This window comes from Spermophilus citellus (assembly GCF_964194105.1).
Source record: "Spermophilus citellus genome assembly, chromosome: 3".
Classification (NCBI taxonomy): Eukaryota; Metazoa; Chordata; class Mammalia; order Rodentia; family Sciuridae; genus Spermophilus; species Spermophilus citellus.
The window spans coordinates 220,242,791-220,262,544 of NC_138184.1; the positions used below are offsets into that span (position 1 = coordinate 220,242,791).

Consider the following 19,754-nt stretch of genomic DNA (forward strand, 5'->3'; position numbering starts at 1 on the left):
GCATATTGAGCTAAAGGAGGAAGAGCATGACGTGGTGAGTAGGGAAGAATTCAGGAAACGCTTGGGTAGGTTTCCACGTGCAGTTAAAATGAAGAAAGAACACAGGTCTGGTCTCTTATGCGTAGCCTGGGGCTGAATCGCAGGCTGAGGAATCCGGTCGGACCAGTGGGGGGCTCCACCGAGTGAAGTCTCCAAATCCCCGAGAGCTCCACCGTCGCTCCTTGAGCAGATGGGCTGCGGAAGGCGAAGAACTGCGGAGACGTGTCGCCTGCGTCTACGTCTGTCTTCCCACGTCCGAAATCCGCGAGCAACCTTCACCTAGGTCCTGCCCTCCCACCTTGATTCCGCTGCTTGCACTCTCCCTCCCGCAACGGTAGGCGGGGGCGCCGGCGATGCAGATTCCTAGAAGCCTTAAGAAGTTGCCCAGCGGTGGAATTTAGCATCCCCCAAGATAGCTTGAGGTTGGTGTTTACACACCCTCTGGCCACAAAAGGGCGGGGGTGGGTGATGGTGCAAGGAGAGGGAACTCGCCCTACACCACTCCACCCACCCTGGAGCCCACTTTCCTCCCAGTCCTGCCAGCCTCCCAGGGCATCTGGGGCGCGGGGCTGACGGCTCAGTAGAGAAGCAGCAGGGGGTGGAGGGGAGCAGGTAACTGCAGGTCGGGAGTGGGGGGGGGGGGCGAGGCTGCTTCGGGACCTCTGGGACACAAGCCCGCCGGCTCTGCCCGGACTGGGGACGTGAGTCAGATCTCCGGCACCCGCGGGTCGGGCGGTGGGGGGGGGCAGGTCAGGAAATGACATCAGAGGCCTGTGTTTGGGGAGGGTGGTCTTGCCGGGCCGGAGCAGCGGGGGCGGCGGCGGGCGGACCTTCGCGGAGCCTCGGGCCCCGGGCAGGATCAGGGCCCCTTCCTGGGGGAGTTTCCTGCCTTGTCCGCCCTCCCCGCCTCTCCCCGCCCCCTCTCCGGGCCGCTCCTTGTATGGTCTCGGCATCGCGCTCTCCCCGCCCTCCCTCCCTCCCTCTTCACTGCGTGCCTCCCCGGCTGGCTGGAGGCTGCAGGACCGGGACACAGAGTCCGCGGACCGGTGCGGAGGCGGTCACCCCAGACGCGGCGCGTAAGCTCCCGGCCCGCGGTGAGGCGCGGGAGAGGCCCCGAGGTCTCCGGGGAGGTGGCGCGGGATCCCGGTGCAAGGAAGGGGCGGGGAGTCGCGGAAGAGAACTGAGACCGCCTGAGGTCTTCGGCCCGGCGCCGCTGGGTAACCTGGCCACCACCTCCCCGCAGCCCGGCCCGGCCATGGCGGCCCCCCGTCCGCCTCCTGCGATCTCCGTCTCCGTCTCGGCCCCGGCTTTTTACGCCCCGCAGAAGAAGTTCGGCCCCGTGGTGGCCCCAAAGCCCAAAGTGAATCCTTTCCGGCCGGGGGACAGCGAGCCTCCCGCCGCGGCCGGGGCCCAGCGCGCACAGATGGGCCGAGTGGGTGAGATCCCCCCGCCGCCCCCGGAAGGTATGCAGCTGGGTTTGGGGCTGCACCTCCGCGGGCACTGGGTGTGGGACGGATTTTGGGAATTTGGGGTATTTGGGGAGGTGGTTGCAGAGGGGGCTGGGCCCAGCCACCCCGTTCCGAGCAGATGTTCTTACCTCATCGTGGAGCTCATGGCTGGGCGCCAGGGCTCCTGGGACCGTTCCAAGTCCCCCGCCTGGGGGTGGGAGGCGGGAATGTGGGCCACGAATTTTACCCTGTAGGTCCATTCTCCTTACTGTAACGGGAGCTGCACCACTTCTCTATCGAGTTCTCAGTCTTTCCTGACCCAGGAGCACCAGGGCGCCTTGCGCCCCTTCTTTCCTTACCAATATGCTCCAGGACCCCCAGGAGAGTTCTTGGGTTAGGATTAGAGCTGTAGACGGAGGGAAATAGAGGAAAAGAGGGCCCCCACCCATGGCCCTTTCCTTCCTTCCCAGACTTTCCTTTACCCCCTCCTCCTGTCCTTGGGGATGGCGACGATGCTGAGGGTGCTCTGGGAGGTGCCTTCCCACCTCCGCCTCCCCCCATCGAAGAACCCTTCCCCCCTGCGCCTCTGGAGGAGGACATCTTCCCTTCACCACCTCCTCCTCTGGAGATGGAGGGAGCGCCTGAGGCCCCCACCCCACTCCCGCCGCAGGTATGGAGACCTGGGAGGGCAACTACAGTGGGGCACCCCTAAGGAAAGGGAAGAAGGGTGTTTCCTCTTACCTCCTGTGCACCTATTGGGGTGGGGTGGGCATGGAGAACTGGAGTGGGTGCTCTGACTCTTGACCCTCTAGCCCAGGGAGAAGGTGAGCAGTATTGACCTGGAGATTGACTCTTTGTCCTCATTGCTGGATGATATGACCAAGAATGATCCCTTCAAAGCCCGGGTAAGGGATGGGACTTTGCTGGTTTGGGAGGAGAGGCTTGGAGGGAGGTAGCCACTTCTGACTGCACTTCTCTCCTCTCTGCCTCCCCTTGCAGGTGTCATCTGGATATGTACCCCCTCCAGTTGCCACTCCATTCATTCCCAAGTCCAGTGCTAAGCCTGCAACTGGGGGCACAGCACCCCTGCCTCCTTGGAAGGCCCCTTCTAGCACCCACCCTCTGCCCCAGGCTCAGCCTCAGAGCCAGCCGCAGTTCCATGTCCAGCCTCAGGCCCAACCCCAGGCCCAGACCAAGCCTCAGGTCCAACTCCATGTCCAGCCCCAGGCCCATCCTGTGGCTTTGACAAACACCCAGCTGCGAGGTCCCCCAGCCCCAGCTCCAGCCCCTAAGTTTTCTCCAGTGGCTCCCAAGTTTACTCCTGTGGCTTCTAAGTTCAGCCCTGGAGCTCCAGGTGGACCCGTGTCACAGCCCAATCAAAAATCAGGGCCTTCGGAGACTGGTCCTTCCACTGGCACAGGCTCCCCTCAACCCCCCAACTTCACCTATGCTCAGCAGAGGGAGAAGCCCCGAGTGCAGGAGAAGCAGCACCCAGTGCCCCCACCGGCCCAAAACCAAAACCGGAACCAGGTGAGGGACTAGGAGGCTGAGAACAGGGGGATAGGGCCAGGGCTCAGTCAGGAGCCAGAGAATAAGGGTGAGGTTCCTGGGGAGGGAGGGCCTGGAAGGGTAGGATAGTAGTTTTAACTGGGGGTGGGGGCTGGACTGATAGAATGATGGGAAGGGAAAGCTCTTCTACAGTAGGGACCTGCATGGGTGGGGCCTGACCCCATGGGCAGAGCAACCAGGGCTCTCTCTGAATTAGGAGGATTGGTCAACCTTGCCTTGTGCCTCTGCCCCAGAATGTTAAAGGGAAGGATGAGCTCAGCAGGCCAGCCTTGGTTTTTCTCATTCTTGGATCTTGAGTTAATCTACCGGCTACTTGGAACATTGTCACCGCCCGAGGGCCCATCTGGAGATAAGAGTGAAGCACCAGTAAACACCAGCTGAGCCAGCATCCACTGAGTGCCAGGCACTGTGCTCTGTAGGCTGGGACACCTGGGACATGGGAGGGAAGAGATCTCTCAAAGAGGTTCAGCCTTTGGGAGTTGAGGGACCTGGGATAGAATTCCTGGCTTGGCTTCGCACAAGCTGTTATACTTTGTCAAGTTAGGTGAACTTTGAGCCCCAGTTTCTCCATCTTTACATTCATGTACTGCATGTGAAGAGTAGTGAGCTAATGCTTAGGAAGTGCTAGGTTCTCTGTGTAGCATGTACATGCCCAAAGTAGGGACAAAACAGTTCTTGCTCCCTAGTTCAGGAGAAGAGATCTTCAGAATTGAAGGGACCCTAATGGTGGTGTAATCCAACCATAGGGTCTAACCGATACTGTGAATGTGTATATTCACCCATAGAATAGGAGGAAAGGCCAAGTGCCAGTGAGTTCCTGTAAGTGAAAATTCTGTGACTTTCACAACTTAGAGCCAGAAGCCATTGAGTGGTCTGGTAAGTTAGGGAAGGCTTTGTGGGTATGCTGTGCCCTGAAGGATGGGCAGGTCTGAAGAATCCAGAGAGGAGAGGGAACGGCATGTACGTGGGAATGGCATGGACAAAACTCAAGGGTGCAAATACACAAGGGGTATTTGGAGAACAGAAAGCAGAAAGTTCCTGTGGGAAAATTAAGAGCTATACTTAGGTAGGTGGGGGCGAGAGAGAGAGTAGGAAATGAAATCGTACACCAGGGAGCTGGTGCATATTGGAGAGTCATTAATGATATTCAGTAGTGTGTGGCTGGGTCAGGAGGGCTGGTGATTGCAGTGCTTTTGGAAGCTCTCTGGAAAGTTTTTCCAGCAGAGATGTGTGTTAGAGAAGGGAGATCGGTGACGTGTGTGAGTTCACTCCTGGGCCACAGTAACATTAGTTGCAATGAAAAATAAGACCCAGGGATGAGAGCTATCACAAAGGAAGAGCCTACAGGAGGAGGCAACTGATAAGTAGCTGGAAGAAGAGGAGGGAGAGAAGTAGAAATGCCAGGGGGATTCTGGGCCTGGGTGTGTTGGAGAGTGATGTTATTGCTGACAAAATAGAGAAGTTCTGAAGAGGAAATGATTTGGATGGGAAGAGGAGGGGTCTGACTGTCAGAGTGTTGAGCAACAGGTTCTAGGAACCCTTGCTTTAGGCTGGAACTGTTATCCAGCTAGAAATGTGGGACCAGAATTTAGGAATAGGCCCCTGACCAGAGGTGTGTACGTGGTAGTGTGCATAGACACTGAAGCAGTAGAGACTGTGGCTTCCAGAGATGGTGTAGGGGGAGCTGGGGCCATGCCATGTTGGCCAAGTGGGAGTGTGGGGGAGGAGAAGGGCGAATCAGGAGAATGAATGAGGCCACTGGAGCAGTAAGGCCAGAGATATGACTGTTAGGACATTGTAGATGGCCTTGGAGCAGCTCATTTGTACCCTGTAAATGGGGGCAGAATAAAAGGAGTTAAGTGAGTGGGTGGTAGGAACATGGAGTTGGTAGTGTAGCCTCAAAGTTTGTTAGGGACTCTGGGAAGGAGTCCTTTTTCAGGTTAGAGGAAGGGTATTTTTCAGGTTAGAGGAAGAGGATCAGGGTGTGTCTGTAAAACAGGAGGCCAGAGCCAGTGAGGGAAGGCTCAGTGATGCTGAGAACAGGGGCATCTCACCCTGAGGCATTCCCAGAGATCAAGGACAGGGCCACAGGCGTAGTGCTTCCTATGCTTCAGAAGGACACTGAGGGAGCTTGTGCTGGCTGGCTGCCATCAGTTGTGTTGGGGTGAGGTCATCTGTGAGAGTGAGAGGATAAAGCATTTGGGGGCTCTAGGACATGGAAAAGTTTTGGAACAGCTGCTGTGGGGAAGGCAACTGGGAATCTGCTGGAGCTAAATACAGACAGCTGAGCTGGGGCTGGAGGGCGTGGAGGGCGCTGCAGTGTTTTGTGAGCTCACTCTGCAGTGTTTGGTGATCTCTCCACCTCCTTGCTGCAGCTTGGAGGTTGAAACAGGAAGCAGGCAGTGGTGCCACCCAGGGTTGGAGATCGGGCCAGATAGCTGAGGGTAGTAGAGGGCTATAAGAGCGACAATAGGACCCTGTGGGCATAGCGACTCCAGGGGTCAGCTTGGGGGCTTGACATTTCAGAAAGGCATTGGGGGGAGGTGGGGTCAGGAGACTCAAGCCTTGTGCTGGGCTCCCTTTGCAAACTCAGACTGAGTAAAGGAGAGGCCCCAGGGACCTGGGAAGGATCTTTGGGACAGAGACCCATAACCCTTAGGTCCAGTGCGTCTCCAGTTGTACAGTGAATGATGGAAAGTAGTTCATAGCCATGGGAATTGAGATCAAGGTCTGAGTCCCATGTCTATGAAACTGTTGGCAGGCAGAGAGGAAGGCAGTGACTAAAGGACATGGGTGCCTGAGGGCAGGGGTATGGATAGCTTGTTCATCCTTTCAAAGAACGGAATGGGCATTTACAGTGATACTGGAGAACAAAGCTCCCCCGAGTCATTTTCTCTGACCCCACAACCAGGCAGGAAAACCTAGTTGAAGCAAAAGGGGACGCTTTCATTGAGGGACTTGTTGTTTGAGGGTAGGAGACTGCAGGAGTCTTAGGGGAACATGCCTAAGAGCTGGGGAAGTCCACACTCTAATTCTGTGCTTCCCCGGGCAGAGCAGAGTTGAGCCAAGCCCTGGTGCTACTGTGGTGCAGCAGTAGGTGCAGAGCCAGGGCTGAGGGGAGAGTGGCCGTGGAAGGAGGTGGCAGGAGGCATGGCAGTTCCTGTGTTGAAGGAATGACAGCATCAGCAGGTGCAGCTCTGACCAGGGATCACGGTCCTGGGTGGACCTACCAACATTCCTGTGGGAGTGTCATATGAACATGCTGTTGCCGGTCTGACAGCCCTCCTGCAGTGTCCTGTCCTAAACTTCCCTCACCTCCACCCACAGTCTTCAGAACTCAGAATCCCCCTAAGCAGGGGTGGGCTGGCCTAAGCACTGGTCTTTGGGCCTCCTCTGAGGCCTACTGGGCAGGGATTTGGGTCAAGTAGACCAAAAACCTCTCACTCAGGAGGGACTCCAGGGTCTCTGTAGGGCCGAGGGCTGGGGAGCTCTGCAGACAGCTCTGGGGTTTAACCTGTGCTTCCCGCCTGTGTTGCATCCTCACGCTAACAGGGGCTGCTCAGCAGCAGGCGGGACGGGTAGGTGTGTGTGCACGAGTGTGCACGCATTGTGTGCCCCTGCCCCGTGGGGCTGTGTCTGAGCATGCTCTGTGGAGTTGGTGCGTGGCTGGCGTATTCAGTGCTTCAGTGTGCGTGGCCTCCGTTGCTCAGTTGTTCTGGCCTGTCTGTGATTGCAGGGGTTGGGGGCGGGGGTTGGGTTTTGGGTGTGGTTGGGTTTTGGGTGAAGTGGGTGGAGATGCGTGCTTAGGTCATCCCCTGCCCCTCTGTGATGTATGTGGTGCTGCTGGCCTGGGCAGGGGGCGAGGAAGAGCTTTAAACTGAGCATCTAGGAAACAGGCAAGAGCTAGGTCCTCGTTGGAAGAAGAGGGTCATCGGGCAGTTCTGGGTGGGTCCTTGGAGGGAGTGACCCTTGAGAATGTGAAGAAGGTGTTGGGGTTTCAGGTGCGCTCTCCTGGGGCTCCAGGACCCCTGACCCTGAAGGAGGTGGAGGAGCTGGAGCAGCTGACTCAGCAGCTGATGCAGGACATGGAGCAACCTCAGAGGCAGAGTGTGACAGTGAATGGTGAGTCCATCACCTGCTGTGGTGACACTTCCCCTTCCATTGCTGTGGGGCCTGAGCTGGCTGATCCCTTGCAAGCTTAAGTTCTTCCTCCTATTCATGGTGTTCTTCTTTGGCCTTCCCAGAGTCCTGTGGCAAGTGTCAACAGCCACTGGACCGTTCGCAGCCTGCAGTCCGGGCACTGGGGCAGCTGTTTCACATCACCTGCTTTACATGCCACAAGTGTGAGCAGCAGCTCCAGGGACAGCAGTTCTACAGCCTGGAGGGGGTGCCATACTGTGAGGGCTGCTATACAGTGAGTCTGGGTTGGGATTCTTGGGCTGGGAACGGGGTGGATGAGCCTTGGAACCTGGCCCTTGGGTGCTTCTTCCCTGGCATCCCGCTCCTCTGACTCCTCAGGATACCCTGGAGAAGTGCAACACCTGTGGGCAGCCCATCACTGAACGAATGTTGAGGGCCACGGGCAAAGCCTACCATCCGCAGTGCTTCACCTGCGTGGTCTGCGCCTGTCCCCTGGAAGGCACCTCCTTCATTGTGGACCAGGCCAACCGGCCTCACTGCGTCCCTGACTACCACAAGTGAGGACCCACTTACATGCATTCTGGGCCCCACTCTGGGTTTCATCCATGCTTTGGTAGCCAGGTTAACACCTGGTCCCAGGCTAGCTCCAAATCTCCGGTTTTGCTTTCTGGCCCCACAGCCTGCCTGTTGATAGCAGGGAACAGCACATCTGGATTTAGCTGTGCAGTGGCCCTAGGCCTGTGTAGCTAGTCCTGCTACTGGCTGCTCCTGCCCTAGCTCTCTCTCCAGAGCTTCTTTGGGAGTGTATTCAAAAGTTCCTTTGGTGATCAACTGTTGGGAGCACTGGTTTCTCCTTAGAGTGGCCACTTTCTTAGGCTGGCTGGCAAAATACCGTCACATAGTAAAGGGCCGGCTGGGAAAATGGCTGTTTCTGCCCCCACCTCAGGGATGCATTTTCAGGATTCCATGTGGGGTGACTGGGACTCCATGCCCCTCTGCACTGCCTGGGGTTCAGGGTAGACACACCCACATGTTGGGTTGGGGGTAAGCCAGGGTGGGAGCTGGAGGTTCACCTCCCACATGCTTCCTGCTGAGCTACAGTGTGGATGGCTGAGATGAGGCTCTGGTGGGAAAGAACACTGAGTCAGGTGTGTGGGAGATGGGTGCTGGGAGGGTGAGTGGGGAGACAGAAAGTTCCCCTTGATGAGGACTGGCTGTGGCGCTCATTCTTGGTCATTTTTCCTGAGCTCCCTCCCCTGGAGATGCAGGACAGAGAGGTCTGCCATGTGGTCCTCCAACTGCAGTCGCAATACCTTGTGCTTTCTCGGGGGGCATGAAAACGTAAGTGATCTGCACCCACTGACCCTTGTTTTCTGCCCGCCTTAGGCAGTATGCCCCAAAGTGCTCTGTCTGCGCAGAGCCCATCATGCCTGAGCCTGGCCGTGATGAGACCGTGAGAGTGGTCGCTCTGGACAAGAACTTCCACATGAAGTGTTACAAGTGTGAGGTCAGCTGTCCCTCCTGTCCCCTCAGGAAGGTCACTTTGAGTCTTGGATAAACACAGAAAGGGGCTGCCCAGTGGGAGGGAAGTGTTCTATTGTGGCATAGATGGGGAGTTGAGTGAGGTTCTAAGAGACAGGAGGTTGGAATGGAATGCAGACAGGACAGGAGAGGCCCCAAGCCTGCACTGGGGTGGTGGGGAGAGGGGACCCTGGAAGCCAAGAGAGACCTAGAGGGTAAAGAGTGGGAACATGTTGTGGTCAGGAAGACACACATGATCAGGACACCAGCTCTGGGCCATATGAAGCATTTGGCTTTCCTAATTAAAAAAATGAAGCTGAAGACAGGACAGTGAGGTGGAGCAAGGACCTTCTTGGTCAGTGCCCCTCTTACACTTCCTTCTTCCCAGGACTGTGGGAAGCCCCTGTCTGTTGAAGCGGATGACGACGGCTGCTTCCCTCTGGACGGCCATGTGCTTTGTCGGAAGTGCCACGCTGCTAAAGCCCAGACATAATGCGGACAGGCCTCCTTCCAGACTGCAGGTCCATACCCCGTCAATGGCCACCCACATTGAGACCAATCCCTACCTCCACTCGCCCTGAACCTCCCTCCATTCCAAACCCTTCCCTAGTATCCCAAGTGCCCTGACCCAGGGCCCTATTGGCCTAGGGTGCTGAGGCCCAGCCCTGGGCTGCAGTCCTTGCCTATGCTGCAGGGATGGCCCGCTGTCCTCCAGGGTCCCCACCCTAGGGGGCACCAGGCTTAGTGCTGCTGCTTTCACTGCTGCACCAATACCCTTGGCTGGTCTCAGCAGCCTCTGTGCTCTGCTTGCCTAGGCCCGACGAGCCTGGACACCTGCCTCGCACCGTGCTGCCGGGTTGAGGCTACAGCCACAAATTAAAGAACTTGTTTTCCAAAATTTTCAGTAATGGACTCTTTCAATAGTGCCTACAACTGTCTGGGTTTGATGGGAGATGAAGATGAAAAGATTAGGAATAGGGATGAAAACCCAGTTCCTGTTTATTTACAAAAATATATATATGTGTGTATGTCCGTATACATATTAAACCCTCCCCCAGCCCAGCCGTCATTTCACCTCTACACCACCCCCCCACCTCCCTTTTGAAACAGGGAGGCTCCTGAGTCCAGACACAGAGTCCTGGAAGAGAGGGCAGGAGCAGCACCAATAGCCTACGTATTGTAGGTTGAGGAAGGGCCCAGGCAGTGACCCTGGCGGCCTATCCTGAGAGCAGTGGAAGGAGAGGGCTGAGGTGTCCTCTGGGTGGCCACTCAGTCTTTAAATCCCTGAATACTGCAAAGAATGCGCTTCTGGTGCCCCGGCAGTGTGATTCCCATCTGCGTCAGGTCCCTGTGAAAGAGAAGTGAGGCATTGAGCCTGGTGGCCCAGCCCCCAGCTGCCGCCCCGTGCCCAGGCCACCCCTGCCCCAGTGTCCGTACTCGGCCGTCAGCTCCAGCACACACTCCATGGTGTCCAGCCCAGCTGAGCGGAAGTGCAGAATGTAGCGCTTCATACGGATGGACTCCAGCCACTCAGCCACGCTTCGATAAGGAATCCCATCCGAGCCGCTCAGGCTGGGCAAGCGGAGTGTCACCCTGAGGAATATCAGACTGAGTCAGTTCCTGAGGGTTCAGGGGCTGGTTGGAATGGGCCTCGGCATCGCAGCCGGTGGGTGCAGAGATCATCTGGGCTTGGTGGATTAGTCGGCCGTTGTCTGAACCCACATCCTGGGCTGTTTCCTGCTGTGGGCAGCTGACTGATGGAGGAAAGTAGCTGCCCTGGGAGTCCCTGACAGAAGGGGACCCCAACCAGTCTGGGCACTTGCCTGGATGCTGGTTCAGGCATGAACCGAGAGAAAGTGGGGGGCAGGAGAGCAGGGGCCCTGTAGTCGGTGTGGTCCCACCTTTTTCCAGGGTGGCTGCTTGAGTCCTAGGAACAACCTCACTTTGCCACCTAGGAACAACCCCACTTTGCGCTCTGACACCCACAATACAATGAGTGTTCCTGTACTAAAGCCAGCCAGAGCCAAAAACCATTAACAAAGTAAATCTGCTGGGGGAGAAAAGTCCAACATTCCAGAAAGATTAGCACATGCAGTCTCTAGCGTATGAGGGAACTGTGTTCCAAAAGATAGTTTCAGAAGTTGGAACTTGGAACACTTTTTCGCCCAGAAACAAGTTTATATATGGTGGTTTGATGCAGAGGGCAGTATGCCAGGCTGGTCCACTGATAAAGCACTGGAAGTACAGCCTGGCCTGGCCCAGCTCCTCCCCTACCTTAACCCCTCCCACCACTTTCTCCACATTCTAGCCATGTTCTTGGTAAAGTACATTTTTGACCCTGTCTCTCTCATGGATGGTTTTGAAAAACTAGTCTCAACAGTTTTGTGCACTGAGGAAGTCCAACCTTCCCAGAGGGTCGGTTCCTGGCACTGACCCCAGCTGCCTCCCCAGCTTCACGCTGGCTGTCCCTGAGCTGGATGCTGCTGTCATCCTGCAATAGCTGCAGTCTTCTGGTCTTCAGCTCCCTGGACCCTCAGATTGGCCCAGTGGTCACAAGGCCTCCCCAGACTCCAAGGCTGTGCCTGCCAGTCCCATCCCAACCTAGTTGCCCAAGCTCCCTTGGGGCACCAGACCATAAGCCCTGCTTTGTCTCCATTGTCCAGCAAGTGCTCCAAAATGGTGCTCCAAAATGGATCCATTTGGTGCTCCAAAATGGATCAAATGTATGAACCTTTCCTCCACATGCAGGATATTTCTGTGAGGAAGGGGATGTATCCAATTCTCAGATGGGGCCACAGAAGCTCCCCAGAGATGTGGCTTTGGCCATAATACAATATAGTCAGGGAGAGATGGTTGCAGGAAGGGTTCTAGGTGAAGGCAGGGACTTGGGGTCAGGCTGTGATTTTCTGTGGGCTTGGTAATGGTGAGCAGACCTCTTTAAGTTGTACCTTTCTAAATTTTCCGTATGCATTCCACTTCAGTGTGCTTGTTTCCTATCTTCAATCAAAATACCATGGAGGATGGGATCTGATCTCATCAGGGTGGGCTCTCCTCAATGAATCCTGCCTCCTATGCTGGACTCTGTCCAGAGCTCCTCAGGGGCCAACACTTGGTGGATGTAGTGGAGTGCCCATTTTGGTCCTTCCAGATCTGCCCTTTGAGTTCACCTGTCCTTTCCCAGCATGGTTACCTGGGGTCAAAGTTGGCAATGGTCCTCAGGGAGTGAGGGTTGGCCAGCAGTTGTTCCAGATGTGCCCGCAGCTGGAGGAAGTGGGGCCGACGGGCACGATCATATGCCCAGCAGTTCTTCATGAGTTCATACAGAGGGGCAGGGCAGTCCACAGGAGGGGGCAGCCGGTACCCATCCTCAATGCTCTTCATTACCTGTAGCGGGAAATAGGGAAGACAGCCCTAGGGCAGGAAGCTGACCTGCAGGCCTAGGACCAAACTGTGTTCACACAAGATCATTGCAATATATAGCCTCAAAGCAATCCTGACCAGGTTGGGAATAGTAGAGAACATGCTGTGATGTAAAGGGACCAGAGAGAAACTGGGGTTAGGAAAATATTTGCAAGAAAGGACCATGGGAGGGATTTGAAGAGGGGACAAGCGATGTGAAGCAGGGGTGACATGGGGAAGAATGTTCCAGACTCACCTCCTGATTGCTCATCTCCCCATAGGGCTTGTCACCAAAGCTCAGCACCTCCCACATCACAATCCCAAAACTCCACACGTCACTTGCCGTGGTGAAGATCCGATGGGCAATGGCTTCAGGGGCTGTCCAGCGGATGGGGATCTTTCCACCCTAGGAAGGCACGGGACAGAAAAGTGATGTGCTTTAGGGCATGAACAGGGGTGAAAAACAACAACAAGTGATAACAATAACACCACCACCAAAAAAAAAAAAAAAAAAAAAGACATGTGAGATGGGGATAGAAGGTTATTGTGTCTCAGGAGCACAGATACTTGTAACTCTACGGGTGTGACTGTATGGCTGATGGGTGATGGTGAATATGGATGGTGCATACTGGTCTCTAACCTGTGTTTCATAGGTACCATCAAAGTCGTCCAGGAGGCGGGTCAGGCCGAAGTCAGACACCTTGCAGCACAGGTTCTGACTCACCAAGATGTTCCTGGCAGCCAGGTCCCGATGGACATAATTGTGATCACTGAGGTAGTTCATGCCAGCTGCTATGCCCTGCAGCATGGCCACCAGCTGCCCCGGGGCCAGCTGGTCCTCCCGTTCCTGCAGCAGGATGAGTGGGTGAGTCGGGGGGTGAGCAGGACCTCCTTTCCCAAGGCTCAGGGCTCCATGGTACATCCCCCTCCCCAGCTGGTCCTCCACCTTCCTCACCTTCAGGAAGGCATCCAGGGCCCCATTCTCCATAAACTCCGTGATGATCATGATGGGCTTTCCTGAAACAGAGCGCATGCCGTCACCCCAGAGCCAGGCTTCCTGCCCTTGGTAGCACACCCTCCACTGCTGGTGGTGTTACTCCCTCCTTCCCCCGCCCCCCGGTTCATACTCTTTGTGATGACACCCTCCAGATGCAGAATATGTGGGTGGTTGAACTGGCCCATGATAGTGGCCTCTCGAAGGAAGTTCCACCACTGGCCATCTGGGGACGTGTCTTTCAAGGTCTTAATGGCCACAGTCTTGCAGTCCTGGCTGGGGAGCCTCAGAGTTCCCCGATATACTTCCCCAAACTCTCCTGGTGGAAACAAAACCAGGTTGTGGTCTCGGGCACTGTCAGGCTGCCCCAGGGTCAGGCAGTGACCCCTTCCTGTCCTCTGGCCCTCTCCTTCTCTCGGGGCACAGAAATGTGGAGTGCACCTCCTGGGTCAGGGATTAGTCTGTCTCTCCTAGGGAAGGGACAATCTGGAGCCAGCGTGGATCTCTGCTACCTGGCCCCACCGTCTTCTGGTGTTAGTGCACTACTTGGCTTGTGGTAGGTGCTCGCTAAATGCCGGGGAAATGGGCCCTGTGCTGTGGGGCCGCTGAGTTTGTCAAGAGCAGGCCCGAGTGGCGGGGGAGGCTGATCCTTGCTGCCTTTTCCCATGAGCTCCCTGGTCACGGCTCAGCTGGCTTGGCTGCACAACTGGCAAGGACACTGCCAAGCTTTGTTCTCTGCTCAGATCCGTTTCCTCTGGTGACCTACAGGATCAGGGCAGCCCAAGGACACTGGGCCCCTGATGGGGTGGAACGCTGGGAGGCTCTGAATCTCTCCCACTTTTGGGAACCGTCTGAGAGCAGCCCGAGCCCTAGATGGCAATACCTCTGTGGGCAGAGATGACCTGCTTATCAGAAAACTCACAACCTCAGAGCAAAGTGTGCAGCAAGGAAGGTCGGCTCCAAGTCTCCTGATACAGGGTTCTGACATGAATGCAGCAGCTCAGAGTGGACACAGGGCAGAGCGAGTGTGAACTCATCTGGGAATTCTGGGACCAGAGGAGAGGCCAGCTTGGGGTCCCCAGGGAAGGCCCGAAGGAAGCAGCCTGCTGGCAGCTCTGTGCGACCACACGGAGGGGACCAGCTGTGGAACACCAAGGAGATCACCTTCCCCTATGACGGTGTCCACGATCAGCCAGGCTGGGTCAAGCTCCTGAGTGAAGTCCAGGGCTCCCTGCGCAGGGTCTTCATAGGCCTGGAGGTCCACGTAGGGCTTCAGCCACAGCTTGTCCTCTGTGGGAGACAGGGGGCTCAGCAATAGCAGCGTCCCCTTCAGGGCTTGGGAGTATGGAGGGGGTGAGGAGGAAGGGGCTGACAACAGCCCACTCCTCCCACACTTCTCTGCTGCCCGAGGTGAGCCCTGGCTCAAGTGGAGGACAGTCTCTATTCGTAGCCATGAAGTCTGCCTGGCCTAGCCTTTCTTCTTCCTGTCTACCTCCAAGCCCCCCTCTTCACTCCTCAGGGTCCACAGCAGGGGTCAGGACCCAAGCCTGGACAGCGAATTTGCTGCCAACTTGTTACCCAATCTTCCTGTGGCTCATGACCTGGCCTCAGACCCCGGCCCCTCCAGTCAGTCACACCTCATTCATTCCCAGATGAAGCCTTCCTCCCACTCCAACCACTTGGATGGACCACAGATTTCCCTTTGGCAAGGCCACCTAATGAGGTGACAAGCAGGAAGCCCACATGCCTCAGAGGACCCCAATCCCCCGCCTGACTGGCGTTGGTCTCCGCCTACAGACCTGGCCACCACCGTGGGGAAGGCCCAGGGCCCAGCGCGACAGTGCAGCAGCACCAGTGCCAGCAGCTAACTGCACCCGAGCCGCGATGGACCATCTGGGCAGAGTTAATTAACCAACGTTAATTAGGTGGCAAAACACGAGAGCCCTAGGGACAATAAACCCCACTTGCACGCCCCAAGCTGCCCTGGCAGATGTGGGTCCCTCGTTTGCGTCCCAGTGGCCACACACACACACACACACACACACACACCAGCATGCATGGGTACTGCTGGCTCACCTCGATCCACATCGGTGCGGCGGTCCCGATGCCTCTGCTGCCGTTGTCGCTGGACTCTCCTGTGGGAGCGGAGCAGCTCCTTCAGGGTCCCAGGACCACGGGTGGGGCCCAATGGGCTCTGGCTGAATTTACCCCAGAAACAACAGGGGCTGGGTGTGCAGGATGGGAGTGGGGCCACCTTGAGCTTTGGAGCTAGACGACGGGAGGGTCATCGGGGCTATAGTCAGGGCTTCTGACCAGACACAGGGACCCAGGATGGGTGAGCAGGGAAGAGGCAGGAGCCAGCACCTTGAATGGAAGACGTGAAGAATCCCCATCAGCAGAGCTACCACAAGCAGCAACCCAAAGATGATGGCCACAATCTCTCCTCCAGTCAGGCTCCTGGAAACTGTAGACACAGATGGCGAAGGAGTCCAGCGTTCAGAGTTCACGGGGTGATGGGAATTAAAAGGCAGGTCTCTCAGTTAATATGTGGTACGTGTCTGTTCCCCACACCAGGGAGATGGGGTGTGTAGGGAAGAGGAATAGAAGTAGAGGTGCTTCTATGGGATGACAGGGGATGTGTTTGGGGCAGAACAAGAGATAACCCACCTGGCGGGCTTGTCCGAAACTCATGGTCAGGGGAGAAAGGGCCCGGGCCCAATGGGGTCAGCATTCGAACTCTGACGATGTACGTGGTATCTGGCTGCAGTTTTGTCAGCAAGACCCTGGGTTCTAGAACCATCTGGTGCCATTCTTCATCCTGCGGGTGAGACTCGTGTTAAAGGAGGGGCTATGCTGAGCCAGCCCCTGGAAGTGTTGGAACATGTGGGGAGAGGCTAACTAGCAAGGTAAGCACAGAGTTCTTTGAAGGTTTGTCCTGAGAAAGTCACAGTTTGCTGTGGGTGGTTTCCCCATCCCACACTCTGAGCTAGGAACGTTGGGGTGTGCCCAGGCAAGGACACCAGAGGGCATCTCCCAGCAGCATCCTGACCTGGTTCAGCACGTGCAGCTCATAGCTCAGGTTGCCCCCAGGACTGCGGGGCCGGGACCCTGCCCAGGTCAGCTCCAGCTGCCTTGGTTCTTTCTTCACCAGCCTCAGAGACAGGCCCGAGAGTGACTCTGATAGTCCGGAGAGATAGACATGGATTTGGAAGGAAAGAGGGAATAATTTAAGTAGCATTTCAACTGCTTCCTCCCCCTCCCTCATGCCTGTGGTCCTAGGTCCTCTGTTTGCTCCAGGTGCCTCACCTGCATGCCCCATGTTGATGCTGAGGGAGGCACCAGTGGGTGGGTGGGAGCTGCCCAGCCCTGACACTCCGTTTTGGGATTTGATGGTAAAGGTGTAGTTGGCACTGGGTTCAAGGCCGTCGACCTGCACAGTAGGCGTGGTGAGCCCCTTGTCACCAGGGGAGAAGCGCACGCCCGTCCCACAGGGCTGACAGGGACCCCTGTCCTGTGCTGGGCCCTGACACTGCAAACATTCCACACTGTATGTGACGTCTTGGCGTCCTCCCATATCTGTGGGGGGTTCCCAGTGCAGGGCGAGCCGAGTCCCCGATGCAGAGAAGCTCAGGTTTTGTGGAGCCGATGGGGGACCTGTAGGAGAAGGGCCGTCTGTAGGTGCCAGCCTTGCTCTCACCCACGCTGCTGACTCCCACCCCAAAGTCCTCCAAAGCCTTCATAGAGAGAGACTTGACTTCTACTGATGAGAAAGTGACAGAAGCACATTTCCGTGTTTTCCCAGGGAAAGCAGGGGACAGGGGAGGGGCTAAAGCAAGCGCCTGTCATCCTGGCAGTCTCCAATATCTGATAAGCTCGAGAAAATTCTGATTCGAACAAGGGCTCAGCAGAGGTCAAGGGTCTCCTCCCGGACGACTGTGCCCTGCCCCATGGACTCACGTGTGCATGCCATCTGGGAGTCCTCCCCAGGGGCTCGGTAATGGCCGTTCTCACAGGTACAGATGGTGGCCCCCTCAGACGGGGCTGTGCTGTGCAGGGGGCACTTGAGACAATGGGGTGTGTCCCTGTTGGTCCGGTAGGAGCCCTGAGGGCAGGCTGGAGAGAGGATGAAGTGGAGTCAGTTTCCTAATGTAGAACTAAAGGCACCCCTCTCTCCACTCCAATCCCTTATCTGGAAACACCTCTGCAAATGTGTCCCCAGGGCTCTTAGGCTAAAAGTCACTGGGTGGAGCACCGGCTTCCTTCCCTGCCTTGGCACCCAGGAGGCCCTCCCAGTGGCCCTTGAGGATTTTCACCACGTCCTTCCTTACCAGTGCATTCCACACCACTGCTGCCTTCCTCGTAGCCAGGCTCACAGTGACACCTGCCCACTGGCACCAACCACTCGCCATCGGGGCTGCAGTGCATGCGGGGCACGCCTGAAGGCCCAGAGCTGGCCTGTGAGTGGGGCAGGCAGGTCCCCGCCACTTCTACCAACCCACCAGGACCAGGGAGAGTGTCAGGGAATCGGGCCAAGCCATGCACAGCCTCAGAACAGCGCTGGTAGAACACCCGCACAGACACCAAGGCCACACAAGCACCAGGGTTGTGGAAAGCAAGGTAGAGGCCACGGCGAGTCAGGCGGCCCAAAGAGCAGCGCTCGACGTTCAGCTTCACGGCGCCAGATGCAAGGTCTCGAATGGTGAAGCTCTGGTCTGCAGCCACCGTGGTTACCTGGAGGAAGGGAGAGAGGGGAGGCAGTGACAGCAGAGCCACGCTTCATCCCCCGGAAGAGGAGAGCATCCCTAACCTGGAAATCCAAAATCCGAAATGTTCCCAAACACAAAACTTTCTGAGGACCTACATGATGCCACAAATGGAAAAATTCCATACCTAACCTCGTGACAGGTCACAGTCAAGGTACAGGCACACTCAAAACATTGCATAAAATTACCTTCAAGTTGTGTCTAGAAGGCATGAATGACACATATGAATTTCATGTTTAGAACAGGGTCCCATTCCCAGATGACTCATTATGTATTCACAAATACTCCAAAGTGCAAAAAACCCTGAAGTCTGAAACACTTTTGATCCCAAGCATTTCAGACAGGGGATACTCAACCTGTACTTTACAATTTACTCAATCATGATGGAAGGACTTATTGTGTGAGGAACCTGATTAAGTATTTTGAATGCGTGATATTATTATTCAGCCCATGCAATCACCCTGTGGGGTAGGCTGTCTTATCATCTCTACTTCACAGATGAGGAAACTAAGACTAAAAGAAATTAGAGACCTTGTATGACATCACCTAGCTATGACACGATGGGGCGAGGACTGGAACCCAGCAAGTAGGACTGTACTGTCCGTAAAATTTCCACCATTGGGAGGTGGCACCCAATCCTGGTGCCTATGTGGTGATCAGTTATAGAGCGTGTCAGGACTAATTTATTGCTAATAATAAATTTTACAACATGCTCTTTGGAAAGAAATGAGAGCACATCCCATAATATATGCTCCTTGGGCAGGGGTTGTGGCTCAGTGGTAGAGCACTTGCCTAGCATGCGTGAGGCACTGGGTTTGATTCTCAGCACCACATACACATACAAATAAATAAAGGTCCATTAACAACTAATTAAAAGAATAATATGCTCCTTACTCTTTTACATTCACTATACTTCCTGAGTGGGAAAGAAAGGAATGGTATTGAGAGATCACAGGTAGGGAACTGTCCTGTTACAAAATTCTAGCTATATTTTTTGGGGTGTTAGGAAGACAAGCATCACGGATAGACAGAAATTTCTAAAACCTCAGCACTACATTTCCCTCTTCTACTGGGGCATCCTGTTTTCTTACTGGATGCAATTGAAAGACTCTAAAATAGATAAGGCTGGCCCCGTTACAATCACTATTTTAGGATGACGTAATTAAAGCTCAGAGAGGTTAACAGGCACAGCAAAGAGGTCCTCAATCCAGCCTTTCTGGTTTGTAGTCCCACATTCTTTTCATTATTCTATGCCTGCACTCTCTTGTTGTCTCTGTCACCTTCTGTTTCTTCTTAGCTGAGCAGGGTCATGGTAAGGAGCCAGGCAGGGATCAGTGCCAGGACCAAGATGGCACGGAGGGGAAGCAGTACCTTTTGGAACAAGGGCCGTCGGAGCTGGATGCCCACGTCCTGGTCACTCTCCATGTACAGAAGGTTGAAGGTCTCCTTGCAGCCCAGAGGCCCAGCTCCTCCAGGGAAACTCTTGCAGTCACGCACGGTGAACTGCAGCTCTACCAGGACCTGCGAAGCCTCCTCCCCTCGGTAGATCCAGCTGGAACGAAGCCAGTGTTCAGTGTCTCCACCCTCCTGCAGTGGGCAGTCCTGGTACATATACAGGGGTGTCCCGTTCAGCATCTGTTGCACCTCACTCCACTGTGAGAAGAGAATCAGAGTCAGGGACCAGAGTGGACAAGGAGGAAGCTGGTGTCCGAGTCCCCAGGTTCATACTTCTTAACCTGCCTAACCTGACCGCTGGGCCACAGCAGAGTAGGCTTCATGTTGGAAGTTATGAATTACTTGGTTAGTAATTCCTGGCCAGTCCTGGCCCCTTCAGTTAGCCCTACTCAAACTACCGGAGTATGAGCACCGACTTTTACCTAT

General features: G+C 55.7%; 2 protein-coding genes across 8 annotated transcripts; one reads left to right on the forward strand and one right to left on the reverse strand.

The window, feature by feature from the left end:
- Positions 1-242: 242 nt before the first annotated feature.
- On the forward strand, positions 243-9,618 carry ZYX (zyxin). Of its 7 annotated transcripts, none has more exons than XM_081287595.1 (10): positions 243-373; positions 1,283-1,502; positions 1,958-2,157; positions 2,300-2,392; positions 2,487-3,017; positions 7,043-7,178; positions 7,301-7,470; positions 7,575-7,753; positions 8,583-8,703; positions 9,106-9,618. In XM_081287595.1, exons 2-10 carry the CDS (start codon positions 1,295-1,297, stop codon positions 9,208-9,210), a joined length of 1,743 nt encoding a protein of 580 aa, XP_081143721.1. In that variant the 5' UTR covers positions 243-373; positions 1,283-1,294; the 3' UTR covers positions 9,211-9,618. The 7 variants fall into 7 exon arrangements, with proteins under 7 accessions (XP_081143721.1, XP_081143718.1, XP_081143720.1 ...); XM_081287592.1 differs by having other exon boundaries at positions 303-461; XM_081287594.1 differs by lacking the exon at positions 243-373 and adding an exon at positions 622-1,157.
- Positions 9,619-9,841: 223 nt separating this feature from the next.
- Positions 9,842-19,499, reverse strand: EPHA1 (EPH receptor A1). Its single transcript, XM_081285093.1, has 16 exons — positions 19,245-19,499; positions 17,439-17,841; positions 17,068-17,223; positions 16,417-16,764; positions 16,160-16,287; positions 15,778-15,928; positions 15,475-15,574; positions 15,187-15,245; positions 14,275-14,400; positions 13,244-13,429; positions 13,072-13,133; positions 12,757-12,963; positions 12,373-12,522; positions 11,908-12,101; positions 10,155-10,310; positions 9,842-10,065 (listed from the first exon to the last, which is right to left on the reverse strand). Exons 1-16 carry the CDS (start codon positions 19,482-19,484, stop codon positions 9,987-9,989), a joined length of 2,745 nt encoding a protein of 914 aa, XP_081141219.1. The 5' UTR covers positions 19,485-19,499; the 3' UTR covers positions 9,842-9,986.
- Positions 19,500-19,754: the final 255 nt, after the last annotated feature.